General features: G+C 38.9%; 1 protein-coding gene across 3 annotated transcripts in view; it reads right to left on the bottom strand.

Annotated features, from left to right (window-relative positions):
• Window positions 1-810: 810 nt before the first annotated feature.
• PSMA8 (proteasome 20S subunit alpha 8) overlaps window positions 811-22,661 on the bottom strand; it is a 52,912-nt gene continuing 31,061 nt past the window's right edge. For 2 of the 3 annotated variants that reach the window (XM_054460526.1, XM_054460525.1), the window contains exons 5-7: window positions 12,770-12,889; window positions 12,589-12,651; window positions 811-1,807 (exon numbers count right to left, since the gene is read on the bottom strand). In XM_054460526.1, the coding sequence (XP_054316501.1) occupies window positions 1,715-1,807; window positions 12,589-12,651; window positions 12,770-12,889 (276 nt within the window). In that variant the 3' untranslated portion in view covers window positions 811-1,714. The remainder of the gene's footprint in view (window positions 1,808-12,588; window positions 12,652-12,769; window positions 12,890-22,661) is intronic. The other variant, XM_054460528.1, reaches the window with a different exon arrangement.

Genomic DNA, 22,661 nt, shown 5'->3' with positions numbered 1-22,661 from the left:
ACCACCTGAGCTCCGTCTCCTGTGAGATCAGCGGCGGCAGTAACAATTCTCATAGGAGGCCCGACACGGTGGCTCACGCCTGTAATCCCAGCACTTTGGGAGGCCGAGGCGGGTGGTCACCTGAGGCCAGGAGTTCAAGACCAGCCTGGCCAACATGGCGAAACCCCGACTCTACTAAAAATACAAAAATTAGCTGGTCGTGATAGCACATGCCTGTAGTTCCAGCTGCTTGAGAGGCTGAGGCAGGAGAATCACTTGAACCTGAGAGGCGGAGCTTGTAGGGAGCCGAGATTGCGCCACTGCACTCCAGCCTGGGTGACAGAGCGAGACTCATCTCAAAAAAAAAAAAAAAAAAAAGATTCTTATCGGAGTGTGAACCCTGCTGTGAACTGCACATGCAAGGGATTGCGGGCTCCTTATGAGAATCGAATGCCTGATGATCTGAGGTGGAACAGTTTCATCCCAAAACCAACCCAACCCCACTCAGGGTTTCGCCATGTTGGCCAGGCTGGTTCCGAACTCCTGGCCTCAAGTGGTCCGCCCACCTCAGCCTCCCAAAGTGCTGGGATTACAGGCATGAGCCACCACGCCTGGCCTTCCCCTACTATTTTCATTCCTCTGCAAAAACTTAACCTCTCCCCTCGTTTTCAAAAAAGAACATTAAGACCAGGTGCAGTGGCTCAGCCTGTAATCCCAGCACTTCGGGTGGTGGAGGTGGGAGGCTTGCTTGAAGCCAGGAGTTTGAGACCAGCCTGGGCAACATAGTGAGACCTCATCTCTGAAATAAATAATTAATTAAAACAACAGAAAGAATATTTACTAGCTTTTATTTTCAAAAATATAAACTCACTGTAGGAATTAAGCACATTCCTCTTGTGGACCATTTGGATTAAATCCTTTCCATGGGCGGAGATTACTTTTTATATTTTTCTTGTTCCCCCAATAAGCCTTCCATAATATCAATCATAAAATACACACTCAGATATTTCATGGAATATGTAACAAACCGAACACACTGGACATACTTGAGATAAAATAAAAATCTAAACTAAAAGTTATATGTATTAATTTCTTTCCTTATTTTCATGTAGCATCCTGTTAAGATGCCTTAGAAGCTCTTCCCATGCTTTAATTGCATGTTTGAATTCGGCCTATACTTGTTCCATGAACAAAACAATATATTGCAACTTGTAAAATGAAAAAGGTAAAATAAAAATAATGAAATATTGTAAAATGAAGAAGGCTCTGACAAAATTTTAAGAACTCATCAGTATAAGGATGCTTTTGTCATTCTTTGAGAAATGCAGCTCAATATTATATTTAGTTTATTTGGAATAACTATGTCCTTAACTGACAGTCAATACTCAAACATCACCAAATTATTAAATTTTTTTAATTAAAAATTTTTTTAAATTATATTTGCATATATGAAGATAAGTAAGACACTGGACAAATTATAGAGTCTCAGGCTTATGTGGAATTATGACTGCTCTCAACAATTATTAAAATCCCCTTTCAAAGAAAATCTTCACATAAACCTATGTTTGACTATGTAATAGAATGAAGACAGCCACAGATGTGGCATTCTCAAAACATCACACAAGTACTACATGTAATGCTGCAAAATAACTGTTTTCCTCTAAAATTTCACTAAACAACCTCAGGCAGTACAATAAAACAAAACATTAAGACCTCCCAGTGGTCATCCTAAGAATTAGACAGATTTCTTTGATTTTTTCTTCTCTGCTTCTTCCTTTTCCTTTTCTATTTCAGTTACGTATAATTCAACTTCTTTTGCACTAAACATCTGAAAAGAGAAAAAAATTTAAAGATCAAATGTCAGTTATACAAATAATATCTAAATATTTACAATATGAAGAATTCCAATATTTAATAAATTTATACTTTCTATGTGTAACTTTATATTTTGTAACTTCAAATATACAATGAAGCATTTCAAGAGGTCTAAGAGCAATAACAATTATGGGCAAAACCAGATCTCTGACATTTCTACTATCACTGTGCTAAAAAAGAAAGCAGGGCAAAAGGTGATATTGCATTATATATCCTATATATGCATATAACTCCAAAAACATTTTAATGCGAGGCTTAATTTTATTCATGAACAAAGACTCATTATTTAACTCTCCCAACTGCACCCTACTGTGTGGTTCTCTGATAGGGTTTAATAATTTGATCAGTTTATAGAATAGCAAAATGAGATGGGAAAAGATAATTAGGCTACTTGATGTCTAAGTAGAAAGCAAAAAAGGTTTTATTTTTCTAAGAATTTGCAGTGTAGTTTGATTTTCTGTTGTACTGTTCACAAGTAGATCCAAGGTTACATGCTTGCGGCTATAAGACAGCAATTATTGGCCAAACCTGGTGACTCACGCCTGTAATCCCAGCACTTTGGGAGGCCAAGGTGGGTGGATCAGTTGAGGTCAGGGGTTCGAGACCAGGCTGCCATTTTCTTTTTCTTTTTTTTTCAGACAGGGTCTCACCCTGTCGCCCAGGCTGGACTGCAGTGATGCGATTGCAACCTCTGCCTGCCAGGTTCAAGCGATTCTCCCACCTCAGTCTCCTGAGTAGCTGGGACTACAGGCGTGTGCTACCATGCCTGACTGATTTTTGTATTTTTAGTAGAGAGATTTGCATTTTCAGTACAGACAGGGTTTTGCCATGTTGGCCAGGCTGGTCTTGAACTCCTGACCTCAAGTGATCTGCCCGCCTCAGCCTCCCAAAGTGCTGGGATTACAGGCCTGAGCCACCGCGCCTGGCTAAGACAGCAATTATTAACTTCAGTGACGTTAATAAATTTATATACAAAAATCTAAATGTAATGATCTTAATACTGAAAAGAGGTATCTATTAAATTGATAAAAGAATGATCAACTTTATGGAAAGGCAAATTTTCAAAGATGTTAGAGATGTAAAGGATTTTAGCTATTAGTCCATCACTAGAATTTACATATAAGAAAACGTAGATTCACAAAGCTAAATTATATTTGGCCAAAGATTAAAGAAGGATTAAAGATTAGGTCTCTGATTCTTATTTCAACTCCAGAACTCTTTCCATTTCACCTATAAAGACGTGTGTCAGAAAATCTGTATTTGTCAATAATCTACATAAAATATATTATTTGAATGTTTTATGAAATGAATTTACCCATCAAGCAATTACTGGGAGTTCCATGGGCTCTGAAAGTAGAAGAATATAATTCTTACGTGCTATTAAGGAGTCCACAGTTTAGTGGAAAAAAACTGGCATATAAATAGATCATTACAATATAAACCTGAATAAAGTGATGTGGTTATTACTTGGGGAAGAAATAATTTCCTCCTTTGAAAAAGTGTCTTTCATTTTATTTTTCCTTTTTGAGACAGGGTCTTGCTCTGCTGCCTAGAGCTGAAATGATCACAGCTCACTGCAACCTCTGCCTCCTGGGCTCAAGCCATCCTACCGCCTCAGCAACTGGAGTAGCTGGGGCTACAGGTGTGAACCACCATGCCCAGCTAACTTCTGTATTTTTTGTAGAGACAGGGTTTCGCCATGTTGCCTAGGCTGGTCTCAAACTCCTGGGCTCAATCGATCTGCCTGTCTCGGCCTCCCAAAGTGCTGGGATTACAGGCATGAGCCACTGCGCCCAGCCTCAAGAAGCCTTTTCAAAAAATTATTTTTAATTTTTGTGAGTACATAGTAGGTATATATATTATGGGGTACATGAGATATTTTGATACAGGCATGTGATGCATAATAACCACATCATGGAGAACGGGGTATCCATTCTCTCAAGCATTTATCCTTTGTGTTACAAACAATCCAATTATACTTTTAGTTATCTTAAAATGTACAATTAAATTGTTACCCTGTTGTGCTATCAAATACTAGGTCTTCTAAATTCTAATTTTTTGTACCTATTAACCATCCCCACCTGCCCCTGCCCCCCTACCCTTCCCAGCCTCTAGTAACCATCCTTCTACTCTGTATCTCCATGAGTTCAATTGTTTTGATTTTTAGATTCCACAAATGAGTAAAAACATGCAATGTCTGTCTTTCCGTGCCTGCCTTATTTAACAATCTCCAGTTCCATCCATGTTATTGCAAATGACAGTATCTCATTATTTTTTTTTGTGGCAGAACAGTACTTCATTGTGTGTAAGTATCACATTGTCTTCATACATTCATCTGTTGATGGACCCTAAGGTTGCTTCCAAATCTTGGCTATTGTGAACAGTTCTGCAATTAACATGGGAGTGCAGCTATTTCTTCAATATACTGATTTCCTTTCTTTTGGGTATACACCCAGTAGTGGGATTGCTGGACCATATGTACTTTTATTTTATGTTTTTTGAGGAATCTCCAAACTATTCTTCATAGTGGTTGTACTAATTTACATTCCCACCAACAGTGTATGAGGGTTCCCTTTTCTCCATATCCTCGCCAGCATTTGCTGTAGCTTGTCTATTAGATATAAGCCATTTTAACTGGGGTGAGATGATGTTTTATTGTAGTTTTGATTTGCATTTCTCTGATGATCAATGATGTTGATCACCTTTTTTTTTTGGAGATGGGGTCTTGCTCTGTTGCCCAGGATGGAGTACAGTGGCACAATCATGGCTCACTGCTGCCTTGACCTCCCAGGTTCAAGGGATCCTCCTACCTCAGCTTCCCAAGTAGCTGGGACCACAGGAGCACACCACCACACCAGGCTAATTTTTAAATTATTATATTTGTAGAGACAAGGTCTCACTGTGTTGTCCAGGCTGGTCTGAAACTCCTAGGCTCAAGTGATCCTCCCGCCTTGGCCTCCCAAAGTGCTGGGATTACAAGCAAGAGCTCAGCCCAAGCACCTTTTTATATGCCTGTTTGCCATTTGTATGTCTTCCTTTGAGAAAAGTCTATTCAAATCCTTCACCCATTTTTTGATCAGATTATTGTTTTTTCTCTTATAGAGTTGTTTGAGCTCCTTATACATTCTGGTTATTAAACCCTTGTCAGAAGGGTAAATTTGCAAATATTTTCTCCCATTCTGTGGGCTGTCACCTCACTTTGTTGATTGTTTCCTTTGCCGTGCAGAAGTTCTTTAACTTGATGTGATCCTATTCGTCTATTTTTGCTTTGGTTGCCTGTGTTTGTAGGGTACTACTCAAGAATTTTTTGTGCAGACCAATGTCCTGGGAATTTTCTCCCATGTTTTCTTGTAGTAGTTTTATAGATTGAGGTCACAGGCTTCAGTCTTTAATCCATTCTTTTTTGATGTTTTGTATATGGTGAGAGATAGGGGTCTAGTTTCATTCTTCTGCATATGGATATTCAGTTTTCCCAGCACCCTTTATTGAAGAAACTTTTTCCCAGTGTATCTTCTTAGCACCTCTGTCAAAAATGAGTTCACTATAGATATGTGGATTTGTTTCTGGGATCTCTATTTTGTTTAATTAATCTATGTGTCTGTCCTTATGCCAGAACCATGCTGCTTTGGTTACCATAGCTCTGTAGCATAATTTGAAGTCAGGCAATATGATTCCTTCAGTTTTGTCCTTTTTGCTTAGGGCAGCTTTGGCTCTTCTGGGTCTTTTGAGGTTTTATATAGATTTTATGATTTTTTTTAATATTTCTGTGAAGAATATCATTGGTATTTTGGCAGGGATTGCATTGAATCTGTAGATTACTTTGGGTAGTATGGACATTTTAAAAACATTGATTCTTCCAATCCATGAACATGGAACACCTTTCTATTTTTTATTTTTATTTTTGGTGTCCTTTCTTTTTTGATGTGGGCACTTACAGCTATAAACCTCCTTCTTAGTAATGCTTTCACTGTATTCCATATGTTTTGATATGTTACGTTTTCATTATCACTTGTTTCAAGAAAACTTTTAATTTTCTTCTTAATTTCTTCATTGACTCACTGGTCATTCAGGAGCATATTGTTTAATTTCCATGAATTCATATAGTTTCCAAAATTCCTCTAGTTACTGATTTCTAGTATTTTTTTCCACTGTGGTCAGAGAAGATGCTTGATATTATTTCAATTTTTTGAATATTTTAAGGCTTATTTTGTGACCTAAATACGGTCTATCCTTGAAAATGATCCATGTGCTGAGGAGAATAATGCATATTCTGCAGCTGTTGGATGAAATGTTCTGTAAATATCTATTAGATACATTTGGTCTACAGTGCAGTTTAAGTCTGATGTTTCTTTGCTGATTTTCTGTCTGGAAGATTTGTCCAATGCTGAAAATGGTGTGTTGAAGTTTCTAGCTATTATTGTATTGGAATCTATCTGTCTTTTTAGCTCTAATAATGTTTACTTTATATAGCTAGGTTCTACAGTGTTGGGTGCATATATATTTAAGACTGTTATATCTTCTTGCTGAACTGACCCCTTTATCATTATATAGTGACCTTTTTTGTCTCTTCTTATAGTTTTTGCCTTGAAATCTATTTTGTCTGATATAAGTATAGTGACTCTGGCTCTTTTTCGGTTTCCATTGGCATGAAATATCTTTTTCCATCTCTTTTTTTCAGTCTATGTTTGTCTTTATAGGTGAAGTATGTTTTTCGTAGTCAACAGATCATTGGGTCTTTTTTTTTTAAATCCATTCAGTCATTCTATATCTTTTGATTGGAGAGTTTAGTCCACTTACATTCAATGATATTATTGATAAGTAAGGACTTATCCTCCTGCCTCAGTCTCCCCAAATGCTGGTATTACAGGTGTGCACCACTGCTCAGACCTCACTTTTTTTGAAGCAGACTCTTGCTCTGTCACCCAGGCTGGAGGGCTGTGGCATGATCTCAGCTCACTACGACCTCTGCCACCCTAGGCTCAAGCGATTCTCCTGCCTCAGCCCCCTGAGTAGCTGGGACTACAGGCGCACACCACCACATCGGCTAATTTTTTGTATTTTTAGTAGAGATGGGTTTTCACCACATTGGCCAGGCTAATCTCAAACTGCTGACCTCAGGTGATCTGGCCGCCTTGGCCTCCCAAAGTGCTGGGATTACAGGCATGAACCACGGTGCCCAGCCTGGTCCATCCTTTCATGGAAGAATCCTGGCATTAAATGAGAAAATGTTTAAGTTCTACCTTTCTACTGATTCCTGGCCCCAAGTAGGTGTTTATATCTAACTTCCTAGGCTAGGGAGACAAGTATCCTTCTCCAGGGCAGTTTAATTCAAATGTTTACCTCTGGCTTTCAGGGTACTTTTCATTTTGGTCCCTGGGGATTTTCTTTTAGTTCTTGCAGAAGCTCAGCTATGTCTTTAAAAAACTAGTTATATTTCATCTAGAATTGTCCTCATGTTTTACAGCAGAAGAGTTTATATTATCTAATCCAGCATAATGCCAGAAACTGAAGTTGTAGAAGTCTACTTATATACCTTAAGTCAAGCTATTTCCTGTCAAAGTGTTAAAATTTCAGCGCATAGTCAGTGATTTAAGAAGTACATTTGTAAAATTGAGAGATTTTATGTTTTTCATATTTAGTAAATACTATTTACTTCTTAGTAACTTAGATACAACTGGAATTGCCAAGGACAGGTCAGAGAATAACTAGAAAACCAGTCCACCTCTAAAATCAGCTTAAGAATATGGGGTAGAGGCATCAAATAATAAAGGTTTACACTACTCAGTAAATTTCTTATGTCTTATGTGTTTTTCTAATTTAATAATATAGTACTCATCATAACCATGTGTGGAAAGGGGATTTTCTTTTAGTTCTTGCAGAAGCTCAGCTATGTCTTTAAAAAACTAGTTATATTTCATCTAGAATTGTCCTCATGTTTTACAGCAGAAGAGTTTATATTATCTAATCCAGCATAATGCCAGAAACTGAAGTTGTAGAAGTCTACTTATATACCTTAAGTCAAGCTATTTCCTGTCAAAGTGTTAAAATTTCAGCGCATAGTCAGTGATTTAAGAAGTACATTTGTAAAATTGAGAGATTTTATGTTTTTCATATTTAGTAAATACTATTTACTTCTTAGTAACTTAGATACAACTGGAATTGCCAAGGACAGGTCAGAGAATAACTAGAAAACCAGTCCACCTCTAAAATCAGCTTAAGAATACGGGGTAGAGGCATCAAATAATAAAGGTTTACACTACTCAGTAAATTTCTTATGTCTTATGTGTTTTTCTAATTTAATAATATAGTACTCATCATAACCATGTGTGGAAAGGCTATTAATCCACAGATAAGAAAACAGACACAGAGAAGTTATTTGTTTACACTGGGAAATGGTAGAGCTAGAATTTGAACTAGGGTAGCTCTAGAGCCTCACTTTGCTTTTTTTTGTTTGTTTGTTTGTTTGAGACAGAGTCTCGCTGTGTTGCCCAGGCTAGAGTGCAGTGGCGTGATCTCAGCTCACTGCAACCTCTGCCTCCCAGGTTCAAGCAATTCTCCTGCCTCAGCCTCCCAAGTAGCTGGGACTACAGGTGCCCTCCAACACACCCAGCTAATTTTGTGTGTGTGTGTGTATTTTTAGTAGAGACGGGGTTTCACTATGTTGGCCAGGCTGATCTCGAACTCCTGACCTCATGATCCACCCACCTCAGTATCCCAAAGTGCTGGGATTACAAGCGTGAGCCACCACGCCCGGGCTTTTTGTTTGCTTTTTTTGAGACAGAGTCTCGCTCTGTTGCCCCGGCTAGAGTGCGGCGGCATGATCTTGGCTCACTGCAACCTCCACCTCCTGGGTTCAAGCGATTCTCCTGCCTTAGCCTCCTGAGTAGCTGGGATTACAGATTCCCCCCACCACACCCAGCTAATTTTTGTATTTGTGGTAGAGACGGGGTTTCACCATGTTGGCCAGGCTGGTGTTGAACTCCTGATCTCAAGTGATCCGCCCGCCTCCGGCCTCCCAAAGTGCTGGGATTACAGGCATGAGCTACCGTGCCCAGCCAATGTTGGTAGAGACACAGTCTAACTATGTTGCCCAGGCTGATCTCAAACCTCTAGCCTCTAGCAATTCTTCTGCCTTGGCCTCCCAAAGTGTTGAGATTATAGGTGTGAGCCACTATGTCTGGCCACATTTCTTGAATAATAAGACTTGAAAGTCAAAATTACTCCTTGATGCACATGCTGCAGAAAGGATGTGTTAGCAGGCACGAAAACATTAATTTCCTCATACATGTCCATCAGAGCTACTGGGTGACTAGGTGGACTGTGAATAAGCAGTAACATTTTGAAAGGAATCTTCTTTTTTTGAGTGTTAGGTCTCAGTAGTGGGCTTAAAATATTCAGTATACTATGCTATAAATAGATGTGCTGTCATCCATTGATTGTAAATGAGCACTGGCTTCTACTTAAAGTTACCAGCTGCATTATCCGCTAACAAGACAGTCTGTCCCTTGAAGCCAGGCAGTGAGGTGATTTCTCCTATCTCTAGCTATGAAAATTTTAGATGGTGTCTTCTTCCAGCAGAAAGCTGTTTCATCTACATTGAAAATCTGTTGTTTAGTATAACCACCTTCACTGAAGATAAATGTCTTAGCTAGGTCTTCTGGATAACTTGCTGCAGCTTCTCCATCAGTACTTGCTGCTTCACCTTGCCCCTTTATGTTATGAAGGTGGCTTCTTTCCTTAAACCTCATGAACCAACCTCTGTTAGCTCCAACCTTTTCTTCTGCAGCTTCCTCACCCCTCTCAGCCTTCACAGAATTGAAGAAAGTTAGGACTTTGCTCTGGATTAGGCTTTGGCTTAGAGGAACGTTGTGGCTGGTTTGATCTTCCAGCCAGCCCACTAAAACCTCCATATCAGTAACAAGAATGGTTTTTTTTTTTTAGATGGCATCTCACTCTGTTGCCCAGGCTGGAGTGCAGTGGCGCCATCTCAGCTCACTGCAACCTCCACCTCTCAGGTTCAAGCAACTCTCCTGCCTCAGCCTGCCGAGTAGCTGGGATTACAGGTGCGTGCCACCACACGTGGCTAAATTTTGTATTTTTAGTAGAGACAGGTTTTGCCATGTTGGCCAGGTGCGTGCCACCACACCTGGCCTGGCTGTTTCAGTTTCTTATCATTCATGTGTTCACTTGCAATAGCACTTTAAATTTCTTTAAGTACTTTTAATGTTCTTGAGTACTTTCCCTTTGCATTCACAATTTGAATAACTTGCACAAGAGGCCTAGCTTTCCACCTGTCTTGGCTTTCGACTGCCTTCCTCACTAAGCTTAACAATTCTAGTTTTTTTAAATTTAAAACTCATGTGACAGACATGAGACTCTTCCTTTCACTTGAACACTTAGAGGCCCCTTATCGGGTTATTAACTGGCCTATTTTCAATATTGTTATGCCTCAGGCAATAGGAAGCCTGAGGAGAAGGAGAGACACAGGTAAATGGCTGGTCAGTGGAGCAGTCAGAACACACGCAACATTTATTGATTAAGTTCACTCAGTGTTTTATATGGATGCAGTTCATGGCACTCCAAAACAATTAGCACAGTAATATCAAAGATCATTGATCACAGATCACCATTATATAATAATTACATTGTTACTACATTACATATATAATAATAATAATGAAAAAGTCTGAAATATTCTGAGAGTTATCAAAAATGTGACAGAGACACAAAGTAAGCACATGCTGTTGGACAAATGGAATTGACAGACTTGCTCAACACAGGGTTGCCACAAACCTGCAATCTGTAAAACACCAGTTAATGAACACTTACTATAAAAGGATACTACCATCTCACACCATTTCATTTACTTATCACAACAGCCCTTTGATGAAGTTATCGTTAGACTCATTTTATAGGGAAGAAAACTGGAAGCTGAAGATGAGAGCAATTTGCTCAAGGTCATGTTGTTAAACAAATGTATCTGCTGGAACTTAATCCTAGTCTACCAACTCCAAAGCATGTGTTCTGTTCCCTACATAGCCTATCCTAAAGTATCATGTGGAAGACAGTATAACACTGCTGTCAGTAAGCATACCATTCTATCACTCAAAAGCAAAAATATGCATATAACTCTGTGTGTGTGTGTGTGTGTGTTTGTGTGTGTGTGTGTGTGTGTATGTCTATGTGTATATGCATAGGTATATCATGGAGCAGAAGAGGCAAACTCTGGCCTCAGTGGTTTCTGTGCCCCTATGGTGTTGCTGCATCTGTCCCTGGGCTCTTTAGCAGCAGGGGTGACAAAAACCTGGATAATATCCATTTCCACACCCTGTGCTCAGCACTCTGTGATTTATGTGGGGCTCTGCAGGGGCATGCTCCACCATCTTGTCTCCATTTCTCTTATTTATTGAAACTTTGCTGCTGTCTTATCCTCATATCCCATCTGTTAGTTGAATAATAAAGGGTAGGAAATTGATGTCAAAGCAACCATGATGACAAAAACAAAAACAGAAACAAACAAACAAAAAACCCCACTGCTCCAGATGGCACTAATTTTAACACTACTTGAAATATTTTCCTTAAAACCAAAGAAAAGATATATGTAAAACAATCTTCAAAATAATTTTTTTGAGATGGAGTCTCGATCTATTGCCCAGATCACTGGCATAATCTCAGCTCACTGCAACTTCTGCCTCCCGGTTTGAAGTGATTCTCCTGCCTCAGCCTCCCAAGCAGCTGGGATCACAGGTGTCTGCCACCATGCCCAACTTTTTTTTTGTATTTTTAGTAGAGACGGGGTTTCACTATGTTGGCCAGGCTAGTCTTGAACTCCTGACCTCAAGTGATTCATCTGCCTCAGCCTCCCAAAGTGCTGGGATTACAGGTGTGAGCCACCGCGTCTGGCAACAATCCTTTTTTTTTTTAATTTAATTTTTAATTTTTTTTTTTTCATAGAGATGGGGGTCTTGTTACCTTGCCAAGGCTGGTCTTGAACTCCTGACCTCAAGTGATCCTCCCACCTCAGTCTCTCGAGTAGCTGGTATTACAGGCGTACACTGCCATATTTGAGTATAAAACAATCCTTTAAGTATATTTCTAATATAGTTTCCCAAATTTGAGTGCTTTTTTACAATCAGCTAAAGAGAGCTCGTTGGCAAACTATGCTGTACAGTTGGTTCTACCTAATGAACAATAGTGAACTACATTTCAAATGCTCTTTAGCCAGTGGGTCCTCTGTCACAATATCCTGAACATTTTATTTTGTAGTCCAGCAGTTTTAACCCATAATGGCTGACAGACGTTATACATATAATAACATGAGACTTGGCACAAAGAAATATGGAAAGGTTATCGTGCTAGGTATTAAAGTTTAAGTCTCACAGGACGCTCAAGGCACTTTCAAATGTAAAGTAATGGAAATACATAAAAATCAGTAGACAGGACGAGTGCGGTGGCTCACACTTGTAATCCCAGGGGGCCAAGGCAGGCTGATCGCTTGATTCTAGGAGTTAGAGACCAGCCTGGGCAACGTGGTGAAATCCTGTCTCTATTTAAAAAGAAAAAAAAAACACAAAAAACAAACAAAAAAACGGTAGACGGTCAGAAATGAGTGGAGGTTATTTGACATTAATGAAGGATAACGTTATATCGGAAGCCTAGAGGCCAACAACCTTTTAACTTTTGTCAAAATACTTTATACTACAGATACTTTTTCCTCTTTGGTTAATGACTTACCTTCAAAGGTTGATTTCTTCTTATTATAGCAAGTTCAATGTTTTTTCCACCAGACTGGACAACCTAATGTAGAACAAGTACACTATTAGAATTATTTCAGCAAATTTTGTGTTTAATAAACAAAAATGGATGAGGAAAAAAAACTCATGATTTCCTGAATATGCTTTATTAGATCACTTACTTCTAGCAAAGCTTTTATTGCTAACTTGATAGCTTCACTGTCACTTGCTATGGCATCTTCTGTGTAATTCTTTTCTAGAAATTCTCGAACAGTTTTAGCACTTCGGCCTATTGCATTTGCCTTGAAAAATAAAAGTTAATTTATTAATATCATTGCAGTAGGAATGAATTTATGGTTACTAAGTAAAGTTTAGAGGTTTGGAGTTTACTCCAGTATACCTTAATAAAATTACCAAATGAAAATTACAGATTTGAAAACATAGCAAACATTTCAGTAGCTCATTTGGTTACTATCAGAATAGTCTGTAATGGTGGCATGGTTTTTATTTTCCTTTTTTTGTTTGTTTTAGAGATGGGATCTCACTCTGTTGCCCAGGCTAGAGTGCAGTAGTGGCACAATTATAGCTCACTGCAACTTTGATCTTCTGGGCTTAAGTGATTTTCCCACCTGAACCTCCTGAGTAGCTGGGACTACAGGTATGCATCATCACACTCAGCTGATTTTTTTTTGGTAGTCTTGCTATTTTGCCCAGGTGCTCACTTGCCCTGGCCTCAAGTGCCTCCTGTCTCAGCCTCTCAAAGTGTTGGGATTACAGGCGTGAGCCACAACATCTGGCCAACTTTTTCTTTTAAATATACCAATGCTTTGTCCTGGCTAACACTTTTTATTAATATAATGTTTCCCAAATCCTTGATAACCAGAAATTATTTTATTTATATATATTTTTGAAACAGGGTCTCACTTTGTGGCCCAGGCTGGAGTACAGTGGTATGATCACTGCTCACTGTAGCCTTGGCCTTCTGGGCTCAAGTTATCTTCCTACCTCAGACTCCCAAGTAGCCGGGACTATTGGTATGTGGCACCACACTTGGCTAATTTAAAAAAGAATTTTTTTTAGAGACAGGGTCTTGCTATGTTGCCCAGGCGGGTCTTGAACTCCTGGACTCATGTGATCCTCCCAGCTTGACCTCCCAAAGTGCTGAGATTACAGGCATGAGCCACCGTAACTGGCTCAGAAAAGATTTTAAAAAGCTGAAACTTGAAAAGATGTGGAGAGGCAAGGAGCTATAACTTTACAATATGGCACAAAAAGAAGAAAGCAAAGAGAGGGGAAAAAATGACATCAACATGAAGAAAGCTATTTACCTAAGTTGGGCTGAGCACCATTTTTGTAGATTTTATAATAAGTATAGTGGTAACCTAATTGATTCGTTATCTTCTTTGACTCTTAAGCAAGAAGGGCTTCTATTCCTTTCCTCTTTTGTTTGTTCTTTACACATTTTCATCAGATGAAGGAAAAATGCAAATGGATTTTCCTGGCTGCATGGCTATAGGTAGAAGGCCACTTATTCTTTTAATTCAGCCTAAATATCCAGATTAGTACTCGTGATGATAATAAGACTTTAAATTTTATATTAACAGAACACTTATGTGTCAGGCACTAGGTTAGGCATTTTACATGGATTATCTCATTTAACCACCACAAAAATGATTAAATAGGTACTGTTACTAACCCCAATACTTGGATGTAGAAATGGAGGTTTGGAAAGGTTAAAATAGGGTTTCTCAATATCAGCACTGTTCACATTTTGGGCCAGCTAATTCTCTGTTGTGAGGGCTGTCCTGCGTATTGTGGGATTTTTAGCTGCCTCCACAAACTAAATTCCAGCAGCAACTCCCACCCCAGCTATGACAACCAAACATATCTCTTGTCAAAGACATTGTCAAATGTCTTTTAGGCGGGACAAAATCAGCTGTTTGTGAATTACTAACTCAAGTAATCTTGGCCAAGATCATACAGAGAGTAAGCAGAAGAGCTAAGCTTTGAAACCGTGGTCTGAATCACAAGCCAAGCTTTTACCTTGATACACTATGCTGCCACATGCCCCTTTCCTAGGATGATTACAGAGTAAAAAGAACAAACAGAAAGGCCTATCCTTTCACTGCCATTAAATGGGGGAATGTCTCAGTTATAACTGTTTAGTATTATTATTATTATTTTCTTTTTTGAGACAGAGTCTCGCTCTGTCGCCCAGGCTGGAGTGCAATGGCGTGATCTCGGTTCACTGCAACCTCTGCCTCCTGGGCTCAGGCAATTCTCCTGCCTCAGCTTCCCGAGTAGCTGGGATTATAGGTGTCTGCCACCATGCCCGGCTAATTTTTTTATTTTTAGTAGAGATGGGGTTTCACCATGTTGGCCAGACTGGTCTCAAACTCCCGACTTCAGGTGATCTGCCTGCCTCGGCCTCCCAAAGTGCTGAGATTACAGGTGTGAGCCACTGTGCCTGGCCAACTGTTTAGTATTATGATTATGGGAAAGAGATCTCAAAGGAGATTTTAGGACATAAACATGAAAACACACCATTTATATTACATTATATAACAATATACTATTCTGGTTAGTAAAAGATTCTTTTTACTTCATATAACTTTTTCTATGCCATTATATTTCAGAGGATTAATATAAGTAGCTGTTGAAACTTCTAAATTAAATTTCGTGGCCTTGAAATTTCACCAAGATCAAAGGTAAAGCCTTCAGCCTGGCGTGACTTTGAAATCTATTTGCTACTAGGTTTGTTTGTTTTTTGGTAACTAGTTGCTACCCAGAGAGGAAGTACATAGTTAGTGGCTTCAGGTAGTGGTTTATCCAAAAACTTCATGGGCCTTTAAAGTCACCCTGCACATTTCTGGTGACTTTCCTATCCACTTCTTCCAATTCTTAATGTCAAAATCTTTAACTCTTACCCACCTGACTTGTTTTCTAAAATCTATCCTGTTCTTGCCACACTCAGATCCCCACCCTCCCTTGCCCCATCACCCACCCCAGTCCACTTCAATAATGACTGGTAGTTTTGCAATGCTTTTCCTACCTGCCTCCTCAGATTAATGATGATTTTCTATGGCAAAGACTATTAGCTGACAACCCTAATATCCATTCCTCCTTTGTGACAGAACTCTAGGCAATGTGACTGCTGAAAAATGTCACTTCCTAGCTTGTCTTATAAATAGGTATACACAAGTGGAAGTCACTGGGTGAAGCTCCTAGGAACCTTTGCTGCTTGGAATGCAGACATATTGACTAGAGGTCTAGCAGCTATCTTGAGAGCATGGAAAAAGACTAAGACTAAGAGACAAATACCAGCATCTGCCTACTTTCAGACTTTTCATTATGTGAGAAAAATTAATCTTATGTGTTAAGCATCATCAGGTCTTTGTTGTTAGGAGACAAAAACAATCTCACTGACAGACTTCAGAAGTGCATCCTGTGACACACTGCCCCATACACCTCCAGAAACAAAAACCTTATTCCTGTGGCTACTGGAAGTGGTAATGGCAGACAGCCCTCAGCTCTTAACTCTCTTGGGAAGGTTCCCTGGTTAACAAGAGCTCCCTCAGGTAAGGTCATGTGCTTTTCCAGGTCCAGCCTACACTGACTGAGTGATGAAGACTACCTTCACCCCAACTTAGAACAGCTCTGATGAGCCACTACAGATCCAGAGCACTCCATGGTGTCAACTGAAGCCTTTATTGCGACTACAATGCAGCCCAATGTCTCCCTCTGCCCAATCCTGATCCCTTCCCTTCAACAAATGCTGATACCAATGGCACTTCCTAATATATATCTTATAAAATAATAATCTTCCCATGAAGCTATGTGACCCTAAGGAAGGACAAGGTCTCTGCTGACAAGTGCAAAGCAGCTTTTCTCATCTGAAGGCTTGTTAACTTCCACAGTAAATCTTCGATGTGCTCTCCCACACTAAGAAAAAGAGATGTGGAAATGAGCAAAAAACTCTACTCACAATAAATAAATCACAATTTCCATTATTTTTGAAGTATAAACAACAGAAGGCAAAACTGGTCAAGTGTTGTCAGAAACAATAAATTGGAGGATTATATTAAACAGTCTTTAAAGTCTTTTCAGCCCTGAGGTTCTAAGTTTTTATGGCAGCATTTTCCAAAGTGAATCCCACAAAACATCAGAGCAGAGAAATGATCTATGATCAAAGGGCTCTACGTTCAAGTAATCTTGGGGACTACTATTTTACCTGCTTCTAGAAGATTTAAATGCTTTTTAGCAGATCCAGATGTACTTTGGTAACAAAACTTACTAAATTTCTTTAAATAGCTAAAAAAATTACTTAGCTAGAGAGCTTGTTTACCTAATACCTGTTAACATGAAAAGAAATGCACTTTGAGAAACATTGCTCAGAAGTATATGACATAGTTAACGTTCTCACCATTTTGAAACATTATGGCCCATACTGACAAGAGCAAAACATGCCCCTTAATCATTAACATCATTAATCAGGGTGGGACTTAAGTCTATGCAGGTGGATCTCCTTAAAATGGTATAGAATAGCTTTTAAATTAAGTAACCACTTCAATGCACAGCATATTAGATGCCAGTTTTCATCAATGTTCTTTATGAGCTAATTTTATTTAAAAACTTAAAAAATGCAAGCTTTTCAAGAAATACATAGTAAACTGAAACAAAGTTTTAAATATAAAATTTGAGTGCTAATGGCCAGACTGGCATTCCTACAAATGTACAAGCTATATTGTAAGTGAAAGGAAGAATATTTTTAAAAATGTGTACAACTTCTTAGATACACACTTAAATACCAATATCTTAGAACTAATAAGCAAGAACATATTCAATTCCTGCCACTAAATGTCTATAAAATATTATTTTGAAAAATCAGTAAAATAGGATTATAGTCAAAGTAGGCATTTAGAAGCATCATTTCATGATCTGAATGCTATAAATATTATGTTTTCACTCTAAAATATAGGATTAGTGTTTGCTGTAAAATGAAACTTGAATGCTTAAAACACAAACTTTCCTTACTGAATTGTCAACAGAAGAAATGAAACAATTTTAAAAAGCTGTAAGAATTACTAATGCTTCAAAAGTTCAAAGGGAGAGAACATTTCTAGCTGAGAATCAAGTAGATAGCATTATGTTATTATCTAGTATTCATTTATTTGTTAAATACGTATGACCACCTTGTATATAAGGTTCAATTCTAAGCACTAGTGTGTCAACAGTATAAAAAGTACACAAAAGGCTGGGCGTGGTGGCTCACACTTGTTATCCCAGCACTTTGGGAGGCTGAGGCGGCAGGATCACCTGAGGTCAGGAGTTTGAGACCAGCCTGACCAACATGAAGAAACCCCATCGCTACTAAAATTACAAAATTAGCCAGGTGTGGTGGCACATGCCTGTAATCCCAGCTATTCGGGAGGCTGAGGCAGGAGAATCGCTTGAACCCGGGGGGTGGAGGTTGCAGTCAGCCCAGATTGTGCCATTGCACTCCAGCCCGGGCAACAAGAGCGAAACTCTATCTCAAAAAAAAAAAAAAGTAGACAAAAATCCCTGCACTCATAGACCTTAAAGCTTAGTGGGGGAGAGACAGATAATAAACAAGGTAAACAAGGAAATATGTAAAATAAACAGTACAGTAGTTGTTATGAGAGAAGTAAAGCCAGGATTGGAAATAAAGAGCATTGAGAATGGGCTACAGTGCTAGAAAGGCCAGTTAGGAGGGGCTTCACTCAGAGGGTGAGGATGGTAGCCATGCAGATATCATGCAAGCTCTGGGCAGAGGAAACAATAAGGAAGAACAAAAGATAAAAGCCCTGAGGAAGGTACACATCTGGCCTCTGAATAACAGTAAAGAGGCCAGTATGGCTGAGTAGGAAAGCAATGGAGGAGTTAATAAGCTTCGGGTTGGAGAGTTAAAGTGGGGGCCAGATAAGGTTAGACCACCGTAAGGGCTTTGGTTTTTACTCTGACTTACTTGGGAGGTAAGAGGGGATTTTGAACAGAGGGGTGACCTGATCTGACTTAAATTTTAACAGAATCACACTGTTGACAATTAGAGTGCACATTCTTTCTGGGTGTGCCAAGAACGCATGGCCTTGACCACTCTTGACGGGGCTATTCCTCAGGACTGTATTAGTGGCCAAACCCTGAGGAATAAGGTCACATCTTTCTGCAGAAAAAGAGGAGGCTTGTTCACTGCCTATTACAAAAGTGGTAGATTCCCCAAGTTCCGGGTTTCTTAGCTATTATTAAGAAGACCCATCGTATCTACCTGCTTCCTCTGTGCCACCAATGGCACTTGGCAGACATGAGGAACTGGCACCATCACGAAATGCATGCTGTTTGCTGCAAAATGAGGTGGTAGTTGGAAGCAACGTGTGACCAACAGAGGCTTTTCTTTTTTTTTTTTTTAAGAGAATGTAACAGTACTTTTTAAATTGATTTATTATTAAATAATAATGGATTGGATATCCCAAGTGGCATATGGCTTCTCAACTGGTCTCTAAGACCAATTATTTCCATACACAGCTTAACCCTGTGCTCAGGAAACCTCCTCTATAAGGTTTGTATCACATTGCTACATGCATATAAACCAATGCTATATATAGTCTAGGGGTCAGAAAATTATAGCCTGCAAGTCAGTTCCCTGTTTTTGTAAACAAAGCATTATTGGTACATCACTATGTCCATTTATTTATGTAAATCTATTTCCAGTCTATTTGTAGTTTGTGCTACTATGGTAAAGTTTAGTAGTTGCAACAGAGATTGCAATGCCTACATGGCTAAAATATTTACCATCTGGCCCTATAAGAAGTTTTCTGATCCCTGCTACAGATCGGCAATTTATACTCTTAAAAATTATTGGGAACTCCAAAGTGCTTTTGTTTGTGTCATACTTTTTGGTATTTACTGTATTATTGTTGAGAGATATCATGTGCCTTGGGCTCTCAGACAAGGCTCTGTTTTTCAGGGTTGTCTATGCAGCTAGTAATCTTGAGACAAAGATGTAATTCCTTAGATAAAGGGCAGGCTACCTTATTGCTTGCTATAAAACAAGGAGACTCTCCATGCTTGGTGTTCCTTAGCTGTGAAGCAAACCAACTTTGTTCACAGCATTCAACCAGGTCATATTACATCAACTCTGTGGGTCTTGAGGATAAAGGGAATCTATGCAAATATGCTGATACTCATGCTGTTTGATGTGCCGTGAGTAATAGTCTTTTGTTTCTGACCCAGAGGGTCTTGTGTCTTCTGCCAGTATCCATGAAACAGCAGCAGGCTAATTTTACTAGTGTGTAAGTAGTGTAAAATCAAATTCCAGACCCAATAATTAGAAACTGAAACTAAGAAATTTTTTTTTTTTTTGAGACGGAGTCTCACTCTGTTGCCCAGGCTGGAGTGCGGTGGCACGATCTCAGCTCACTGCAACCACCACTTTCCAGGTTCCAGCAATTCTCCTGCCTCAGCCTCCCAAGTAGCTGGGATTATAAGCGTTTGCCACCACGCCTGGCTAATTCTGGTATTTTTAGTAGAGACGGGGTTTCGCTGTGTTGGCCAGGCTGGTCTCAAACTCCTGACTTCAAGTGATCCACCCGCTTCGGCCTCCCAAAGTGCTGGGATTATAGGCGTGAGCCACCGCACACGGCCGAAACTCAGAAAATTTTTTAAAAATTTAATTCATTTAAAAATAAGCCCATTACACGTTATATTAGTCTCCTTGGTATGTCATAACAAAATACCACAGACCAGGTGGCATAAACCACAGAAATTTATTTTCTCAAAGTTCTAGAGGCTAGAAGTCCAAGCTCAAGGTGCTAGCAATTTTGGTTTGTGGTGAGGGCTCTCTTCCTGGCTTGCAGATGGCTGCTTTCTCATTGTGTCCTCACAAGGCCTTTCTTCTTGTGTGCACACATACATGTTCATGCAAAAGAGAGAGCTCTCTGGTGTCTCTGTCTCTTTTTATAAGGACATCGATCCTATGGGATTAGGGTCCTATCCTTACGACCTCATTTAACTTTAATTATCTCCCTACAGGCCCTATTTTTGGGGGTTAGGGGTTCAATGTATGCATTTTGGGGGACCCAATTCCATCTATAACACATGTTAATATAAACATGTTTTTATGAAATAATTATATTTTCTAAAAGAAAACCTATTTTTTTGAGAAGAGTGGTACAAATATACTTCCTGTCTACAATATATTTGTCTTGCAAATATATTTACTCTCTGGCTTCACAAGAGAAAGCTGAATTCTTTTATCTGTTTTGCATTCAACATACTGCAATATGTTATTATGGCTGAAGTATAACCTTACACAAATATATAGTTAGAAAAGGAAGGAATATTTTAATGCCCTTCTCAGAAAAGTGTGGATATTCCACTCAACAGGTGGTAGTTAATTGCAAATTAAAATCTTCAACCACATAAACTTTTTTACTGTTATATTAAAGTCTCTTGGCTTTTTATAAATTAATATTTTAAAATTTCTCAGTTTTAATTTATAATAGTCAATAGGGATTGGTAAAACCTACATAATGTTTGCTTTGAATAGGTATTTTATTTTGCAAGATTTTGTAATGTCATGCTTGCTCATTTGGAAAACTGGTTTACTGAATTATGCAGATCTTCTAAATGTTGACCCATGTGATTTCTAAAACATTAAATAATCATGCTTATTAATTTTTCACAAAGAAACTGTCAGGCTCATTGTGGCAAATACATGTTTTCCAAAATTATAATTTTTGCTTGAAAACTTGAATTTTATCACTGGCAACAAATCATTGGAAACAACTGTCAGTTGTTTCCTTAAACAGGCTCAGTTTGCTCATCCTTGAGAATATGTCATGCCAAATCTCCAAGTCCTAATAACCATGGTTATTTATTGTTTTGTCAAGTAAAAATGAAGTTCCATAAAAGATGGGCTGTTTTAGCTTGTAATTCAAACAATCACAAAACTGCTTTTCCTTAAGACATTCACTGTACCTGCAGCAAACATGTTTATGAGTACTTCCATTTCATCACACAGAATGTTAAAAAGATGTATACCTGAGTCAAGATTTAATAAAACTAGCAATCTTTATGGTTTCATCAAAGAGAACTCATGTTAAAGTCAAATTTATTGAGTTTTTAATTGCAAATATATGGTGGTAAAGAAAAAAATGAGAGCTTATCCATGATCACTTCTATGCCATCAGTGTATGTGTCCATGCAGTGAAAATGGGAAATATTGTCTCAGTACTATTAGGAAAATAGTTTTTACCTAATAGGTCAGGGATTTGCAGATCACATTTTGAAATCTGCCACTTTTTACTGTATATCATATTTGGCCAAATCCTTTAAGCGTATAAAGCCAAGCAACCCATACACAATAAGGATTCCACACAGACCTACTTGAAAGTTCGTAATGTTGCAGTTTTTCTTTTCTTTTCTTTTTTTCTTTTTCTTTTTGAGACAGAGTCTCACTCTGTTGCCCAGGCTGGAATGCAATGGCAGGACCTTGGCTCACTGCAACCTCTGCCATCTGGGTTCAAGCAATTCTCCCGCCTCAGCCTCCCAAGTAGCTGGGATTACATGCATACACCACCAGGCCCAGCTAATTTTTTTGTATTTTTTTTTAGTAGAGATGGGGTTTCACCATGTTGGCCAGGCTGGTCTCGAACTCCTGACCTCAGATGATTCACCTGCCTCAGCCTCCCAAAGTGCTGGGATTACAGGTGTGAGCCACCACGCCTGGCCATAGTTTTTCAAATTTAAACAATGAGTACCAAATCTGGCAGATCAAATGAATCATCTGGGTAGATTCTAATTCCATCTAAAAACCATACGTTTTGCTTATCTTTCTCTAATCTCTAAAATGTAGAGTTTTTTTTTTTATCACTGCTATCCCCAGTGTCCAGAAGAGTACCTAGTACATAGTAAGAGCTTAATACTGTTGTTGAATGATGGAATCCTATAGTGTTGCCAATCTTGGGGGGAAAAAACTTCCCTTGAACCTATATTCTCCTCTAGCTACTGTTCATTTGTCTGCTCCCGTTTATAGCCAAACTTCTTAAAAGCACTATC

The sequence above is a fragment of the Pongo pygmaeus genome, chromosome 17, assembly GCF_028885625.2.
Source record: "Pongo pygmaeus isolate AG05252 chromosome 17, NHGRI_mPonPyg2-v2.0_pri, whole genome shotgun sequence".
Classification (NCBI taxonomy): domain Eukaryota; kingdom Metazoa; phylum Chordata; class Mammalia; order Primates; family Hominidae; genus Pongo; species Pongo pygmaeus.
The sequence above is the reverse complement of the archived record's forward strand: the minus strand, read 5'-3'. Positions and strand labels throughout refer to the sequence as shown.